At 55.2% G+C, this 16208-nt stretch overlaps 2 protein-coding genes across 2 annotated transcripts; both read left to right on the forward strand.

Annotated features, from left to right (window-relative positions):
- The first annotated feature begins 3502 nt into the window (after positions 1–3502).
- HOXA9 (homeobox A9) lies at positions 3503–6633 on the forward strand. Its single transcript, XM_004007941.5, has 2 exons — positions 3503–4165; positions 5252–6633. Exons 1-2 carry the CDS (start codon positions 3586–3588, stop codon positions 5488–5490), a joined length of 819 nt encoding a protein of 272 aa, XP_004007990.1. The 5' UTR covers positions 3503–3585; the 3' UTR covers positions 5491–6633.
- Positions 6634–12285: 5652 nt separating this feature from the next.
- On the forward strand, positions 12286–15299 carry HOXA7 (homeobox A7). The gene is made up of 2 exons (XM_027968657.3): positions 12286–12791; positions 13759–15299. Exons 1-2 carry the CDS (start codon positions 12413–12415, stop codon positions 14097–14099), a joined length of 720 nt encoding a protein of 239 aa, XP_027824458.1. The 5' UTR covers positions 12286–12412; the 3' UTR covers positions 14100–15299.
- Positions 15300–16208: the final 909 nt, after the last annotated feature.

The raw sequence follows: 16208 nt of genomic DNA on the forward strand, positions 1-16208 counted from the left end.
GGGCTGACAGGGGCTGGGATACTGGCCTTGTCACTTACCCTTCTCTCTGTAAACCTCTGTCTACTCCCAAGAGCTGCCTTTGACTCTTTCCTCCTCTTTCCTTCCTCTGTTTTTCTTGTTTACTCCTTCCTTTTTTCTTCTGCCTTCAGTCTGTGTCCAGTTTTCTTTCTTTCTGTCTCCTCCCCAACTATTCCTTTGGGAGGAACCCGGGGGAGAGATACAGGGCTTGTTTGGGGAGAGCGGGGTGGGGGGGTGTCTTATTTTTCCATGCGCGTTCAAGCAGAGGTGGGAATCTGCTGAGGAAGAGCTGGAGGGGCGCGGCTGTCTAGGGCTGTGGATCTCGGCCTGGTGTGCCGTGGCCCAGGCAAGGCCTCGGTTATGATCACGACCGGATGGCGGCGGCCTGGCGTTCCTACTCGGCGGGTCCTGAACTGCAGCCTAGGCGATCTGATTGGGGGGAATTCGCGTCGTTTTGTGTGCCCATTCCGAGGGCAAGGAGGCCTTCGCTGACTTCATTGGGGAGATGAGGCTGAGTCCTGGGCTCAGCCAGGCTCGGTGGAACGACACGCAGGGAACTGCCACAAAGCTTCCTCTGGATTCCCGGCCTGCTGGTCCAGGCTCCGGCGTTAATCGCGATAAGGGAGCCCCGGTAGGGCAAAGATTGGCTGTTTGCTTGTCAGTAGTTTCTGTTAGGGTCAGAGGATGTTAGATATGACATCCTTGTGGGGACAATACTAGAGAAGGGAACCGTTCCAGTGCCAGTGTGTTTCATATAATAGGGGAAAGGAGGCCTAAATTCTAGACGCTGTGTCCGCATTCCAAGTTGTAGTCCACGGTTTGAAGCCAGTGAGGCCATTCTCATTACCGGGAACTGAAAACAATTTCCACCCCTGGGAATTCAACACGCCTAGGGGCCTTCAGGCGCAAGCACACGGAACAGTGCTTCCCTTCCCAGCTCCAGCAGCCCAGAAACTATTTTCACTGCCCAGCCTGCCCTCCTGTTATCGGAGAGGCTGTCACAGGATATTCTCCTCAATTCCTCTCTGCCATTTTTCAGGACTTGAGTAGTGGATTCGTTTTGGAGGCCAAGGTTTTTGAACTCTCAGGCTAGAAAAGGCAGTTCGTAATTACACCCACTTATTGTTTCTTTATGCACACATAATCTCTTTCACCTCCAAAATAAAAGCAAACACAAAAGCCTGAATATTCTCTCCCCAAAACTGTAGGCTAAATAGGAATAATAATATTTAGTTTTGTGATTTCCCCCTTTTCCTGGCACCAGTAAGGACTGTTTAATTCTCAATGCCGGATAATTATTTAGAAGCCATTCTATTTGGAAAGTCTAAGGTTATTTAAAGAAGCATAGCCTGTTTTATTTTAAACATATTTTACTAACAATAATTGGTGTCTTCTCTGGTTACCAAAAAAAAAAAAAAAAGGAAAAGGCAACCAGGCGTGTCCAGCCTGTTTGCAGACAATTACAATTAGGAGTCAAGGTTTCCTCCAGAGTTAATTTTTCTTAATGAAAATCTAAGGGGTCGATATTTAGGACACCCTGGGCTGCGGTGGGGTGGGGATACGGCGGAGGAATTTACAAGGAAAGGAAAATATTAGGGAGGAGGGGGCTGAGGCGGCCTGGACCGGCCACGTCGGAGTTCATTGTGTCGGCCACTTCCCTCTTCCGGCGCGAGCAGAGGAAGGGGGCACCCAGTGGCTCTCTGCGCGGCTCCGCAGCCTCATTCTCTGGGAGAGCCTGGCATTTGCGGGTTTTCGCCTGGGACAGGGATGTATCCGGGTTTGGGGGGATTACTGGAACTGTTGGGGAGGATGAAGGAAATACAGAAGATGGAAGCGACCGATGCCGCCCGCCCGCCCTCCCCGCCAGGGAAGAGGGCTAATGAGAAACACACTCTTGCAGGCACAATGTTCACACGTGAATTTAATTACCCCTTTTTAGGAGTCGTCTCTTTCTGTTCAGATTGGGGGTAGGTTTTGTTTTGTTTTGTTCCCCAATTAACATACAGGCCGAGGTCTTTTACCTCTGAAAGACGCTAAGGAGTAAGAAATACCTTCCTCAATTTGGCCAAGCTAAGAAATAGGATTAAAAGTCAATGCCCTGTGCCCCTCCCTGTTTTAATTTCTAGCCCTGGACTTGATCTGCAGCCCGAGTTTTGGGCCATGTAACTGCCGAGCCGTGGGTCGGGTGGGTAACCTAGGCGGGTCCGGGATAGTGGTCAGAAAGAAAGGAGCCCAGGACTCATACGGGGGCCCAGAGGCTAACCGCTCCGGTGACGGCTTCCCAGCTACTAGAGCCAAGGGGTCTCTTAGGCGGAGCTGCTTTTTCGCCAGCAAACTCGCCTTTCATTGATCCTGCTTCGTGTTTTTTCGCAGTTCGGGTTCCGGGAATGCGACGAGGCTTGCAGAGCTCAGCATTAGGGCCTCCAAGGTCGGCACACACGGCTGGGACGCCTATTGGGTCCGCCCGGGGTGTGAATAGCGATTCCGGCGGACCGCGAGCGGGGCGCGCTGGTCGTGCGTGTACGCGGGGATGGAGCCGAGCGCGCGGCACAATCAGGTCCTCAAATCCGTGGCCCCAGGGTAGACTGGCCACTCTCTCCCTGGCCGCTCCTCGGTGGGGCCCTCGCTGGAGGCTCAGCAGCGATTTGGGGAGCTGCCCGGGCGCCCTGCGCTCCAGTCGGGCAGATGCCGGAGGGGAGTTCACAATTGGTGCTGGCTTCTCGGTGGCCTGTCCCTGTCCAGCGCGCTCCGGCAGAGGTGGTGGTGGCTCAGTCTGGGATGGATACTGCGTTGAATTTGACTTTTCTCGACCAGCCCCGGGTAAACTCGCATCTCTAGGGACCGCAAGGATTATTTACAGGGAGCTCGCCAACCAAACACAACAGTCTAATTTAACCTTTCCAAGTCCTCGTAAATTTTTACAGCTGCGAGTCACGAGGAGCCAAACGAATCTGTTGGTCGTTCCCAACTTCCCACCAGCCTGTGTGGCTTCTGAACAATAACTCCTTATGAAATATCATAAATATAGATTTAAATACAGTAGAGCGAGAATGCGATTTGGCTGCCTTTTTATGGCTTCAATTATTGTCTAATTTTATGTGAGGGGCTCTGCTGGCCGCACTCGCGCGCGGGACCCGCGTCTTGCTGATGGCGTGATTAATTGTGATATAAAATAGTCCGCTTAAGAAGTGTGTGTCTGGAGGTGGCGGGGGGGGGGGGGAGGGAGTACAGAGGCAAGGCCAGATTTGATCTTTTAATCTTCGTTGGCCACAATTAAAACAAACCCGATCGCGGAGCGCCACGATCCCTTTGCATAAAAACATATGGCTTTTGCTATAAAAATTATGACTGCAAAACACCGGGCCATTAATAGCGTGCGGAGTGATTTACGCGTTATTGTTCTGCCGGGCGGGCACGTGACGCGCGCGGCCAATGGGGGCGCGGGCGCCGGCAACTTATTAGGTGACTGTACTCCCCCCCCCCTGGTGCCACCAAGTTGTTACATGAAATCTGCAGTTTCATAATTTCCGCGGGTCGGGCCTGGCCGGCCAGGCGCGGGGCACGGAGATGGCCACCACCGGGGCCCTTGGCAACTACTACGTGGACTCATTTCTGCTGGGCGCCGATGCCGCGGATGAGCTGGGCGCGGGCCGCTACGCGCCGGGAGCCTTGGGCCAGCCCCCCAGGCAGGCCGCGGCGCTGGCCGAGCACCCCGACTTCAGCCCTTGCAGCTTCCAGTCCAAGGCGGCTGTGTTTGGCGCCTCGTGGAACCCGGTGCACGCGGCGGGCGCCAACACGGTGCCCGCGGCCGTGTATCATCACCATCACCACCACCCCTACGTGCACCCCCAGGCGCCCGTGGCGGCGGCGGCGCCGGACGGCAGGTACATGCGCTCCTGGCTGGAGCCCACGCCCGGCGCGCTCTCCTTCGCGGGCTTGCCCTCCAGCCGGCCTTATGGCATTAAACCTGAACCGCTGTCGGCCAGAAGGGGTGACTGTCCCACGCTTGACACTCACACTTTGTCCCTGACTGACTATGCTTGTGGTTCTCCTCCAGTTGATAGAGAAAAACAGCCCAGCGAAGGCGCCTTCTCCGAAAACAATCCTGAGAATGAGAGCGGCGGAGACAAGCCCCCCATCGATCCCAGTAAGTGTCTCCTCCTTCCAGGCCGGCCACCGCCTCCACGCCGGCCACCCGGATCTGCCGGCCCTCCAGCTTTCTCCGGAGCCTGAATTCGCCTTCGCTGGGAGCCTCCTGAGCAAAGGCCGGGAGCCAGAAGTTGCTGTTTGGGAAGCCTCCTCGGATGGGGCCCCCCAAGTCCAGAAAGCAGTGACAAGCCGGCCTGCCGGGCTTCGGGGGAGGGGAGGCGGCGGCTGCCTAGAGAGGGGGCGGGGCAGGCGCTGCAGGACGACCCGAGACCTGGTGACCCTCTCCTTGGCTTGCCCGGGACCAAGACAGAGATACTCTGGGCGAGATTCTTCGAAAGCGACGCGTCAGAGAAAGCCTTTTGTGCGGCTAGATTGTCCGGGAGCGGCGGTAGCAACTGCAGCCCGGGCAGCCTGACCCGGGACTCTGGGGAAGACGGCCGATTCTCTCCACTTCTTGCTTCAGCCAGTGGCGGCGTAAACCCTGCCTAAGATGCGGCTGCAGGCGACCGGGACGCGAGAGTCCCCGTGCTAGATTTTTCAAATAAACTGGAGAAGTGATCTACGGCCTTGGGGTGCCTAGGGGCGCCATACCGGCCTGGCCAGCTCCCACAGCCTTCCAGGGAGGTCAAAATAAGGAATGGGGAGAGTAGATGGAAAGGTGGGAAGGAAAGAGAGTCAGTGAGAGGGAGAATAGAATATTAAGCTTGCTAAGGAACGCATGGCAGCGTGGTTTCCTCCCGTGTGACAAGAAAGAGACCTGTTTGCAAATTTCACTTCTTGCACAACGTGTGGAGAGTGGGAGGAAACAGAGGAGGGGGAAGGAGGACAGAGGAGGAGAAAGAAGGGTCTGGGTGGGATGGGGGGGGGGGAGCCGAGGTTTACAGGCGTGCAATTGTAAGTGACCGTCCCTGCGTCTGTCTGCCAGGGTTCCATTGTATCCGAGGCTCGGCTGCCCTCCCTAACCAGTTCAGCAGCGTCCTGCACTTTGGCTGAAGACCCCAGGACTTTTCCTAGCCCCCAGCGGAGAGGGGTGGGTGTGCTTATTCACCTCCTAAATCCCCCAATCTCTGTCCCCCACCCGCAGGTAACCCGGCTGCCAACTGGCTCCACGCTCGCTCCACGCGGAAGAAACGCTGCCCCTATACAAAACACCAAACGCTGGAACTGGAGAAGGAATTTCTGTTCAACATGTACCTCACCCGGGACCGCAGGTACGAGGTGGCCCGACTGCTCAACCTTACGGAGAGGCAGGTCAAGATCTGGTTCCAGAACCGCAGGATGAAAATGAAGAAAATCAACAAGGACCGAGCGAAAGACGAGTGATGCGACTCGAGTTCGTTTAGAAAAGAGAGAGTGAGCTAGAGAGAATTGCCCGTCCCCTTCTACCCCCATCCCACCCCACCCCACCCCAGCCTCCACCTAGGCCTCCAACAAGGCGGTTGGATACTCCAGGCCTCAAGTCCTAGGCAAACCCTGTTCAGGCTGGTTCCTTGGCCTGCCAGTTTGATGGAGGAGGTATTGTAAGCTTTCCATTTTCTATAAGATTTAAAAAAAAAGGCAGGGGCATTAGCGATGATGGTTCTATGTGCTAGCTTGTATATATTAAAAAAAAAAAAATCTACCTGTTCCTGACTTAAACAAAAAAACTACCTTTTTATAATGCACAACTATTGACGGCGGGCTGTATAGTTTTTAGACTGTGTGTAGTTAATTTAATTTGCTGTTTGTGCGGCAGAGCAATCTGCCCAGATACTTGAATACTGTGTTTTATTGTGGTAATTATGTTTTGTGACTCAAACTTCTGTGATGGGTGATGCACCCGTTGTGATTGTGAAAGCTAGAATTCGATTTGAACTCAGGTTGTTTATGAGGGGAGAAAGCAGTTGCATAGAGTATAGCTCTGTAGTGGAATATGTCTTCTGTGTAACTAGGCTGTTAACCTTTGATTGTAAACTAGCTGTAAGGATTTCCCAGTGACATAAAATTTTAAAACAAAAAACGAAAGCATTCTCCGGGATGCATAGATTCATGGTTTTCTCCATTTTTGAAATGCGGACATTTTAGTTTCTACATGCTCTCTAGATCTATCTTGTCCATTGTATATATATAATCCACATATTAAAGAAAAAGTGAACAAGCTTGAATATTGTTTTTGCACCAAACAGTGAGGAAATTTGGAGCTATACTACGTATGTGCAGATGGTTACTACCTATGGTTTATGTTTAATTTTAATTGGGGAAAAAATGAATGCTTATTGTAATGGAGTTAATTTTATTGATAATAAATTATACACTATGAAACCGCCATTGGGCTACTGTATATTTGTATCCTTGATGAATCTGGGGTTTCCATCAGGCTGAACGCACACTGTATATTTTGCAATAGTTACCTCAAGGCCTACTGACCAAATTGTGTTAAAATGATATTTAACTTTTTGCCAATAAAATATATTGATTCTTTTCTAATTTTTTCGGGTCAGCTCTTTGCACCTTCTTCTCTGGGGCAGGGGAGCCTGGGTAGTCTGGGGAGTGGCAGGCCGGCTGAAAGGAAGGACAGAGCTCACTTGTGTCCCTGGCTTGGGAGCATGAACCTGCAGCAGCCAGACCAGGCGGCCCTCCGCTCTGCCTCCCCTGCCGGCTGCCTGGCGACTGCAGTCTGCGAGCAGAGGAACAGTGGACAAGGGGCGGAGAGGCCCTGCTCCCGGCTTTGTGTCCGGTTGCGGGACTGCGGGGAGGCTTCAGAGAAGTTGGCTGGGCTGGGATGTCGCTTACGGCTGTCCAGTGCCTGGGAATGACCATTCTTTCGTCTTGGAGCCCCAAGAATTTCCCCAAACCCGGGTCCACCGCGACTGGAGGGGGCCCTGGATCTTCCCTGGTGGGGTGGGTAGGGGAAGCTGGGAAGGCAGTGGCAGGACTGAGAACTGCCTCCTAAGGCCTCTACCAGGAGGGAATCTGAATCCCGGCCGCCCCAACGTGGCCGCGGGCACGGACAGTGGCAGCTCCCAGGGGACTGGATTTTGCCTGCGCCCCCGCACCCCCTCCCCCCGCATCCTGCCAGGCTGGCCCGCCCCGAACACCTCTCCCAAGCACAAGTCCTGACAGAGGCAGAGCCCGGGCAACCGACCAGCCCCAAGCGCCATAAAAGAAAATGAGGGCTGTTACCGTTTATGGGGTGTAAAGGGCTGCGGGGGAAACTGCCACAACTTGGAGGCCCGAACGCCTTCTAGATGTGGCGGAGGGTTCAGCCTCCTACCCCACTTTTCTTTTCTTTTCTTGCCTCCCCGCCCCTCTGCCCTCGATTTCTGCAAAGTTATCTGTGTTTGGGTGCGGAAAAGGGGAACGGGGACAACGGAGGATGGGGCGTCCGCTCACCCCCACCCCCACCCTGCCGCCAGGTTGGGACGCCCTCTGTTGTTGCAGACAGAGGAAACTTCAAAGAATGGGCAGTGAGGGTGTGCCATAAAGGCCGGGTCTGCGAACTGTCTGGAATTCGGCCCTTAATGGGTTTACAACTGTCCAGCCCCAATTAAGATTTTCCACTAAAGCCCTTTCATTTGTTGGCTCTGTCTGCCGCCGATAAACCGGCTGCGGAAACAGCTCTTTTTTTTTATGGGCACTGCCTTCTCGGCAGTGTAGATTCCGGGGCTCCGTGCAGACCCCCCGGGGATGGGCCCTTGCCCTGCTTGGAAAGTGGTACCCCGGCCCCGCGGAGGCTGCTGAGGAAGTTCAGGCCGGGCGGTTGGGCTGCAGTGTCAAGGCGCGGCCAGCAGATGGCAGTATGGCTCCACGCAAGAGGCACCGGCGCCGCCATCTCCCGCCGGCGCGACCCTGGGAAGTTCCTAAGATGTCGACTTGATGCAAGCTCTTCTGGAATGGGAGGCCCAGATTTGAGCGAACGGCGGTCGTATATTTTCGGTGCCTCTCACGCGTGGCCAGAAGCCTCGCTGGGAACAAAAAAAAGCAAGCGGCGGGGTCTCGCCTGACCTGCACAGGTTGCGCCCTCTTCGCTCCGCTCCCCATCCTGGGCAGGGGGCCTAGCGCTGCGGTGCTGCCGCTATCCCGAGGCTGCGGGGCGGTAGCTCCAATCGCGGGGACCGATCTAGGGTGACCGTTCCCACCCTGGGACAAGCCTCGGGGCCTCACGACACTCGGAGAACGCGACCGACCAGCGGACAGACACCAGGACTAAGGCCTACAGCCCGTGGACCTGGTGACCCTCCAGAGGGCGCGCAGAGGGCATACACAGTGGCCAAGGGTCCTGCGGCGACCCGAGAGACCCCCCGAAGGCTGCGTCCCGGTGCAGGGAGAGTCAGCACTCGCAGGCGAGCCAGGACCCCGGGACTCGGCCGCCTTAAAAACGTCACGGTACAATCAGGCGGCTGAGAATTGGGCGTAAAGGCATTCTTGGTAATTGTCTAGTGTGGGTCTGGAAGGATGGGGAATCCTGGGACCCGGACCAGGAACTGCTTTGGTTATTCTAAAATACATGATATTTAAAATAGTTATATTTACATCCCAGCTCCAGGGCAGGAGTTCACGTGGTGAAAGCCGCCCTTGCTATTTCCTGGGTAGTGGAGGCACCAAGGCTACTCTGGCGTCCGTCCCCAGCTTAAGAGGCGAGGAGCGGGAGGGAGGGAACCCCAATCCCATTCGAGCCTACCCTCGACCCTGGACGAGGGTATATGCCTCAGACCCTAACAGGAGGAGGCCGGGTGCGTTTCTGCGTTTGCGAGGATCAGCCCCGGTGCAGAATGGTTTCAGAAGGAAAATGCAAAAGCAAGCAGGGAACCGCTCTGAGCCCTGTGAATACGCCACGCGGTGCGTTTATTTGGGTTGTAATAATCTCCGCCAAGCCCACAAAATGTTTACAACCTACGTCTCGGCGCTGTACACGCTGTAAAACCCGGTACTGCGTTTTTTTGTCTCCCGGGCGTCACTATCCGTGTGTCTCTCTCCCCTCCCTTTTCTGTTTATATACACACGTTGGTATTACAAACACACGCCTTCATTATATTTCCTTACTTAATACATAAGATTTTACAGCCTTTGGTGAAAGAGGTTTTATAGCTTCCCCAAGAGTCGCCCGTGGCCGTGTCTCCAAGCCGCAGATACAAAGCTCAGTTTACGTAACTTTAAATAAACGGCGAAGGAGCAGATCGGTGGTCACCGGTCACGGAGGGCTCAGGTAGGTGCAAGCCTGTCCGGAACTCGGAGGCCTCGTGGACTGCCCTGGGTAAGGCCTCTCTTGCCCTTGGCCGGCGGGTGTCCGGGAGGCTCGCAGACGGGACCCCGCGTCCTCCGGAGCGCCTCTGCACTCGTCAGGGGTGAGTCGCTGTCAGGGCTGCGATGGAAGACTGCGCATTGGGTGCATAAGAGGCGCGCAACCCGAGCGGGGTGCGTGTGGCAACGTTTATAGAAGCAAATCTTCAGCCGCCCAACTCCTGGCAGGCTCCACTCACCGCCCCGGAGCTGAGTTTACCTTCTTAGCTGGATTTCAATATTGAGGACTGTTTGGTAAAGAAAAGCAAGGGAAACACTTTGCTAGCTAGGTAGGACCCCAGCTCCAGGAGAGCCCTAGGAAAATGTCTTTATCTAAAGACCACTCGGCTAATAAGAAACCCGCCTTCACGTGGCCTGCTTCAGGTTGAGCGTCAACGAGTATTTGTGTGAATATTATCACATTTAATCCAGCGCATGTGTCTGTTCGGCCAAATAAATAGAAAGCCGGAGGCTCAAGAACACGCGTTTAAAGAGGCCACATTGAAAGCCTGGTGGTGTCTGGCTTTTCCGTTTTAAAACGCCGCTGCAGAACGCAAGAGAGGAGAGAGAAGCTCAGAAACGAAAGGGAGGTTTCAGCACCCGTGGGGCTCGGCCGGGTTGGCTGACTTGGGCCCAGAAAGACTGAGGCCTTGCTGGCAGTATCTGGATCCTCTTTGGCCCAGGAGGAGGATCAGTGCGTTCTGCCAGGACGGCTTGGACCTGCTCCCAACAAAACTCGGGCAGGGATGAGCTTGTGGCACGGGCTCCCAGACCCCTTGGCTGGGAACGGACCCTTTCCTGCGCTCCCAGAAATTGCTCCGCCTCGGTCTGTCCGGTCGCCCCACTAGGGCAGGTTCTACTACAAACGCCATAGCTGTTGGCTGCTCCAGCCCCCGGAGTCTAGACAGACGGCGGCGGCGGAGCCGGTCTTTCTCTTTGCATCTTGCTCTGTGTCACCCGAGGAACAATTTATTGGTCTAAAGCTGTCTAATTCCGCTTCTTTGATCTCTTAGCTTTTTGTTTGTTTGGTCTTTCTTTAATTTTCTTAGGTTTTTATTTCCTGCCAGAAAGTAATGCTATTTGGAATATTTGATTTTTTCATTTGATTTTTTCATTCCTACCAGTCTTACCTCCTCCATTCCTCAACGGGGACGCACTGTCACCCTGGTCCTCCATAAAGGGCATCCCTGGATATTGCCACACCATGGCCCCTGTGCCCCCAGGGGGAACCACCAGGCACCCACCTGCTCAGACAGCCCCCACTTCCCCACCTATGCCTCAGGCAGTCCACTAGGCCAGAGGTGGGACTCCATTTTCATCCAACCGTGAACCCTCCTGTCACCTTTTGTGCTTCTGGGACCCCTGAAAGTGTGCGGTGAACGGGATGGCCTGAACCCTCTGAAAGTGATGGGAAGTGCTTTGTACACAAGGAATCAAACTCTATAACTCAGAGGAGAATTTCCGGGGCAATTCCATTGTGAGGTCGGGTTTATGGTGTGCAATCGAGCTGAGCAGTAAAAGGGGTACTGACCCGGCCGCTGGGCTTCCATCGAAGTCTGGGCAGTTTATGAGGCATATAGGGGAAGGGTCGCCCCACCACCCTCTAGGGTGCTCCGACCCTGCGCCGGAGATTGGAGGCTTGGGAAAGTAAGGTCTTCGAGTGGGGGCCCTGGGTGGGAGTGAGTGAGACTACTTTGTGCTTCAGTTTTGGAAAAGTAAAGCCAGTCCTTGGAAAGGTGAAGCTGCCAGAGCTGGGTGGCCTTTTGGAAAAGGTCTGAAAGGGGAGGGGGTCTCCTCTTTTGTTTGGAGGTCTCCAAAAGAAATGGAGAAACATAGGGGTTGTGGTCCCCAGGCCCCTGGGGCCTCTCTTCTCTTCAAATTGGCTCTATAGCATGTTTGGCTCTCAGGCATCCGGGCCCAAGAGAAGGTAGCCGAGGCCCAGGGATGTCCCCAGTGAAGGCTACCAGAAACCTTATAGTAACATTGGCACCTGGAAAGGTGTGAGCCTGAGGTCCCAACAGGCCGGGCGAAAGAGATTTGGTTCCCTCTGAGCGAAGAGGAACCAAGAGTTGCCGGAGGACAAAAGAGTGTCCGCGCATATCTTCGGCTGCCAGAGGCCAGCCAGGTGCCCAGGAGAGAACGCACAGAGCCTGACGGGCCAGCGGTGTTGGGGAGGAGGGAGGGAAACCTCACGTTAATAAATCTACTGGCAAATGAGGCTCATTAATAGATAAATATTTCACTGTTTCCTTTAGGCGGATAAACAGTGCGCCGCCGATTAAGGAAAGGAAGCTGGGAGAACTTGACTTTATTCCAACCACATGGTTCCAGTCAGCGGTGGCCTTCTTGCGGCAGCTGAAAGCGACGCTGCGCCGGCCCCATCTGGATCGGAGTCTAATTCGGCCTCTGGCCCATTGGACTTGGGACGGGGAACGTAAGCAAAGAGTCTATTTGCCCAGAGCTGAAACTTGTCCGCTTGGCCACCGAGTAGAGGGCCGGTACTTGGGAGCGCAGAGACCCTCCCTGGGTTGGGTGAGTGGGCAGAAAAGAGGGGCAGGGAGGACCCGCCAGCTTGGTCCAGCGTCCGGGAATAAGCAAGGAAGGGACTGCGCCCGGCCGGTTCCACGCGGCCTCTGCCGGCCAGGGGTCCGGGCTGGCGGCGCGCGGAGCCTCCACGCGGTGCCTTGGGAGTCCTTTTCCCGTTGGATGCGCAAGGCCGGCTGGGCGCGGACAGATTCGTTGGCCACATATTTGAGCCTCTTTCCCTTCCATTCTAGGCTGCCGCGGGCCCAGCCGAGCGAGACCACCTGTGAGGGCGGCTGAGATTGGCGGAGGCGGTCATGTGGGCGGTCACGTGCTGCAGCGAGCTCCGTCCAAAAGAAAATGGGGTTTGGTGTAAATCTGGGGGTGTAATGTTATCATATATCACGCTACCTCGTAAAACCGACACTGAAAGCTGCCGGACAACAAATCACAGGTCAAAATTATGAGTTCTTCGTATTATGTGAACGCGCTTTTTAGCAAATATACGGCGGGGACTTCTCTGTTCCAAAATGCCGAGCCGACTTCTTGCTCCTTTGCGCCAAACTCGCAGAGAAGCGGCTACGGGGCGGCCGCCGGCGCCTTCCCTTCGACCGTACCGGGCTTGTACAATGTCAACAGCCCCCTCTATCAGAACCCCTTCGCGTCTGGCTACGGCCTGGGTGCCGACGCCTACGGCAACCTGCCCTGCGCCTCTTACGACCAAAACATCCCGGGGCTCTGCAGTGACCTCGCCAAAGGCGCCTGCGACAAGGCAGACGAAGGCGCGCTGCACGGCTCAGCCGAGGCCAATTTCCGCATTTACCCCTGGATGCGGTCTTCAGGTAGGCGCAGCCGCTAGGCGGGCCGGGTGGGTGGGCGGACTGGGAGCTGGGAGCTCCGGGCTGGGGGCGCGTAGCGCGGAACGAGGCGGCTGCGAGCCGCCGGCCCCGTGACTCCTGGCGGCGCTGCCTTTCTGGTTTTAATTAGAGCCGAGGCGCCATAGCACGGAGAGCTCCTAGCATTGTATGTAAATGAGGCTCATAAAACTTTTTATGGCCCAATTAATGGGTTCGATCCTCGTAAATTTATTTAACTCCATTTGCCTTGGAATCTCAACATTAAGTTGGTTTGTTCGCTATTCTCGTATCCTCTTTCTCCCTCCCTTTCTTCTCTCTCCCTCCTCCTTTTCCTTTCAGCCTGGCTTTTCTTCTCAAAAGCAGGGAGAGCCAAACCCTTTTGGGTCCCTCTTGCGCTCCTGTGCCAGGGGCCATTTAAAGGCAGGGAGGGACGGCTGGGTGGGAGTGGAGGCAGAGAGCCCAGTGCCCTAGGAAGGTCTGGGGATGGGGGCGCGGGCTGCTGGGGAGGAAAGGCGCCCTTGAAGTGAGGGCCGCCGGAGAGGGTCTCCCACTTGCCTAGCTAGGCGGGGAAGCGGCTGGCTCGCCTTTGAATGGCAAAAGCGCAGCGTCTCCCACTTGCCCACACTCTATATTTACAATTTCCCTTTGTCAGGGGGAGCAGGACATTGTGGAAGCCTAGCCGGCTGGAAAGAGCGGTTGTAAAGTTGGGATTCTGCGCCTTCCCCCCTCACAGAGCTGCCTGCGCGTCTGGCCCCGCAGTCGGGGTCTTCCGCTAACACTCCCGCTCCTCCCCCAGCTCAGGTTGGGGGCGCAGGGTGGAGGGGGACTCGGACCTGGGTCAGGGCCCGGATTGAGGTGCGCGCTTCTGAATGGCAGCCGGGTTGATGCCCTGGCCTGTGTCCCTGTTGGCTTGTCTGTCCGTGTGTCCATGTGTCCATGTGTCTGCTCACAGGGCCGGACCGAAAGCGGGGCCGCCAGACCTACACGCGCTACCAGACGCTGGAGCTGGAGAAGGAGTTCCACTTCAACCGCTACCTGACGCGGCGCCGCCGCATCGAGATCGCCCACGCGCTCTGCCTCACCGAGCGCCAGATCAAGATCTGGTTCCAGAACCGCCGCATGAAGTGGAAGAAAGAGCATAAGGAGGAGGGTCCGGCCGCTTCCGGCGCCCCCGAGGGTGCCGCGCCCGCCGCCTCTGCAGCCGCCGCCGCCGCCGCCGCCGCCGCGGACAAGGCCGACGACGAGGACGACGACGAGGAGGACGACGACGAGGACGAGGAGGAGGAGGAATGAGGCCCGGCTGCCCCAGGCAGTCTGGAAAGCGTCTTTAGAGACTGATTTTATTTACAAAAGTGAAAAAAGAAATAATAAGAAAATGTTAAAAAAAAAACCCACTCCCCACCCTGCACCCAATCTACCCCATTACCCACTCCAGCTCCCAAAATTTTTTGGACTGAACAGTCACCAGACTGGGTCCCGTTGGGGATCCCCTCTGCCTCTGAGGACCCCCAACAGACACCCCCAACCCTAGGCCGACCAGCTTTGCGCTGGCACGGTTAAAATACTACCTAGCACAGGCCTCCTCCGGGAGAGGCACTCCCAAACTACCTATGGGCCCAGCCCCAGAGGGGCTCCACTCCCAGGAAGCCCAGAAGTGTCCCAACACTGTCAGACCCCAGCACCTCCCCCGGTACCGGCAAGGACCTGATTCTCAGTACTACCTACTCGCCCCAAACTACCTATTTTGTGCTCAATGGCTCGCCTGCTACCTAGTGCCGAACCCTCCCCCCTCCTCGGCCAGGCCTCTGCTGCTTGCGGCTAGTAGCCTTTGGGGTCCCTGAGGCTGCGCTGACAAGGCGCTGGGATCCGGGGACCAGGGCATTGGCTTCTATTTAAATGGAAAAATAATATATTTATTCCAAAGCATTCTAAGTGCTACAATCTAGAATTCCTCTTTCTTTGGTCTGGGCACTTCATGTTCAGGCCCATCGTCCCCTCCTTCTGGAGCATTCCCAAGCTAGCTGCCTGGGCCTCTGGGTTCGCTTCTGCTTAGTAGGACTGCAGAGATGCTCCCAGCCTCCCTGCCCCCACCCCTGGCCCCTGTGTCCCACTGTCCAGCTATGTTGAATATGTGTATCCTGACTTTTCCTGCAATGGCAAATATTGTATATTTGAAAATGAATTTTTTTTTTTTTGGTCATTTATATAGTCTTGGAGCTCATTTGTAAGGCAATGTCCTGACTTGGGAAGGATGTGTTAATGGGGTGGCTTTGTAGCATGGTGTGTTGTCTTGAGCTAACTCTATAGCTGGTGAGTGGACTGATGCCCTCGCCAGTGCCCTTCATCTCCTGTGTTGTCCTGTGTCCCCCTCATCCCTCTCAGCTCTAGCCTGGGCTTCCAGGAACGGGAAGGTACATTTTCCTACACTTCCCATCTTGCCCAGTTAACAGTGTTTTATGTAACAGAAAAATAAAGATGCTTGATGACAAAGAACTGTGGACTGCCTTATCTGGGAGTTGCAGTGTGCTGGGGAAGAGAGGGTGAAGCATGTCTGGAGAGCAAGCCCTGGCTAGGTCTGTATGGCCAAAAGGGCTTTGGGACAGCAAAAATGGAAGGATGGATAGGGTTCAAGTGCTGGGTGTCAAGTATTAGTGTATACGCCTGTTGAATCTCTTTTCCCGTGGATTGCTATGGAGATTTATATAGGTGTATGTGTACCTCTTTGTGTGTTTTTGTGAGTCCACAATTGTATGTATTTCTGTGTCCATAATTGTGTGCACACATTTCTGTGTGTCCATAATTGTACATTTCTTTGGAGATTTTTGTCTGGTTTGGGTGTGTATACAAACATCTTCTAGATCCCTTGAAAGTGGAAATCTTCGATTATAGTCTATTCTATGAACCTCCCCCAAACTCTCCGTGGATTCCACCCTTTCCTCTAAGGTTATAGAGTGGGTTCAAAAGGTATACCATCCTGCGACTGATTCCGAATTCCCCAGGCCCGGGAAAGGACGCAGGATTCAGGGCCTCTGGTGCCGCCCCCAGCCTCACATTCAGGAAAAGCGAGGCGGCCCCAGAACCCAGCAATGAAGCTAAGGGGTAGAAGGGGCACTGGCCGCAGACCCCGCTGCGAAACCCTGACAGGGGCCTCTGGATGCGGAAAAATGAGGGGCTGGGAAAGGGGCGAGGGGCGGTGGGGACAGCGCAGAACAGTGGCAGCTCGGCGGGCGAAGACCTCCACTCCCGTCTCCTGCTTGGGTTGGACCGGCTTCTTATTACTCTTTTAATAAACCCCTGGCACAACTGGGTCTGTAAAACCCGCGTCCCCGAGTCGGGGCCGCCTCAGTGGTAAGATGGCGCCGGTGTAGGAGCTGCCTCCTCTTAGTGATGGGGAAAGGGTCA

This window comes from Ovis aries, chromosome 4, assembly GCF_016772045.2.
Source record: "Ovis aries strain OAR_USU_Benz2616 breed Rambouillet chromosome 4, ARS-UI_Ramb_v3.0, whole genome shotgun sequence".
NCBI lineage: Eukaryota > Metazoa > Chordata > Mammalia > Artiodactyla > Bovidae > Ovis > Ovis aries.

Bases quoted from the DNA above. Each gene is read 5' to 3' on its own strand.
- HOXA9 (XM_004007941.5), top strand. From the start codon at position 3,586: ATGGCCACCACCGGGGCCCTTGGCAACTACTACGTGGACTCATTTCTG. The intron at 4,166-5,251 runs GTAAGTGTCTCC...CCCCACCCGCAG, and splicing joins CAAGCCCCCCATCGATCCCA to GTAACCCGGCTGCCAACTGG.
- HOXA7 (XM_027968657.3), top strand. From the start codon at position 12,413: ATGAGTTCTTCGTATTATGTGAACGCGCTTTTTAGCAAATATACGGCG. The intron at 12,792-13,758 runs GTAGGCGCAGCC...GTCTGCTCACAG, and splicing joins CCCCTGGATGCGGTCTTCAG to GGCCGGACCGAAAGCGGGGC.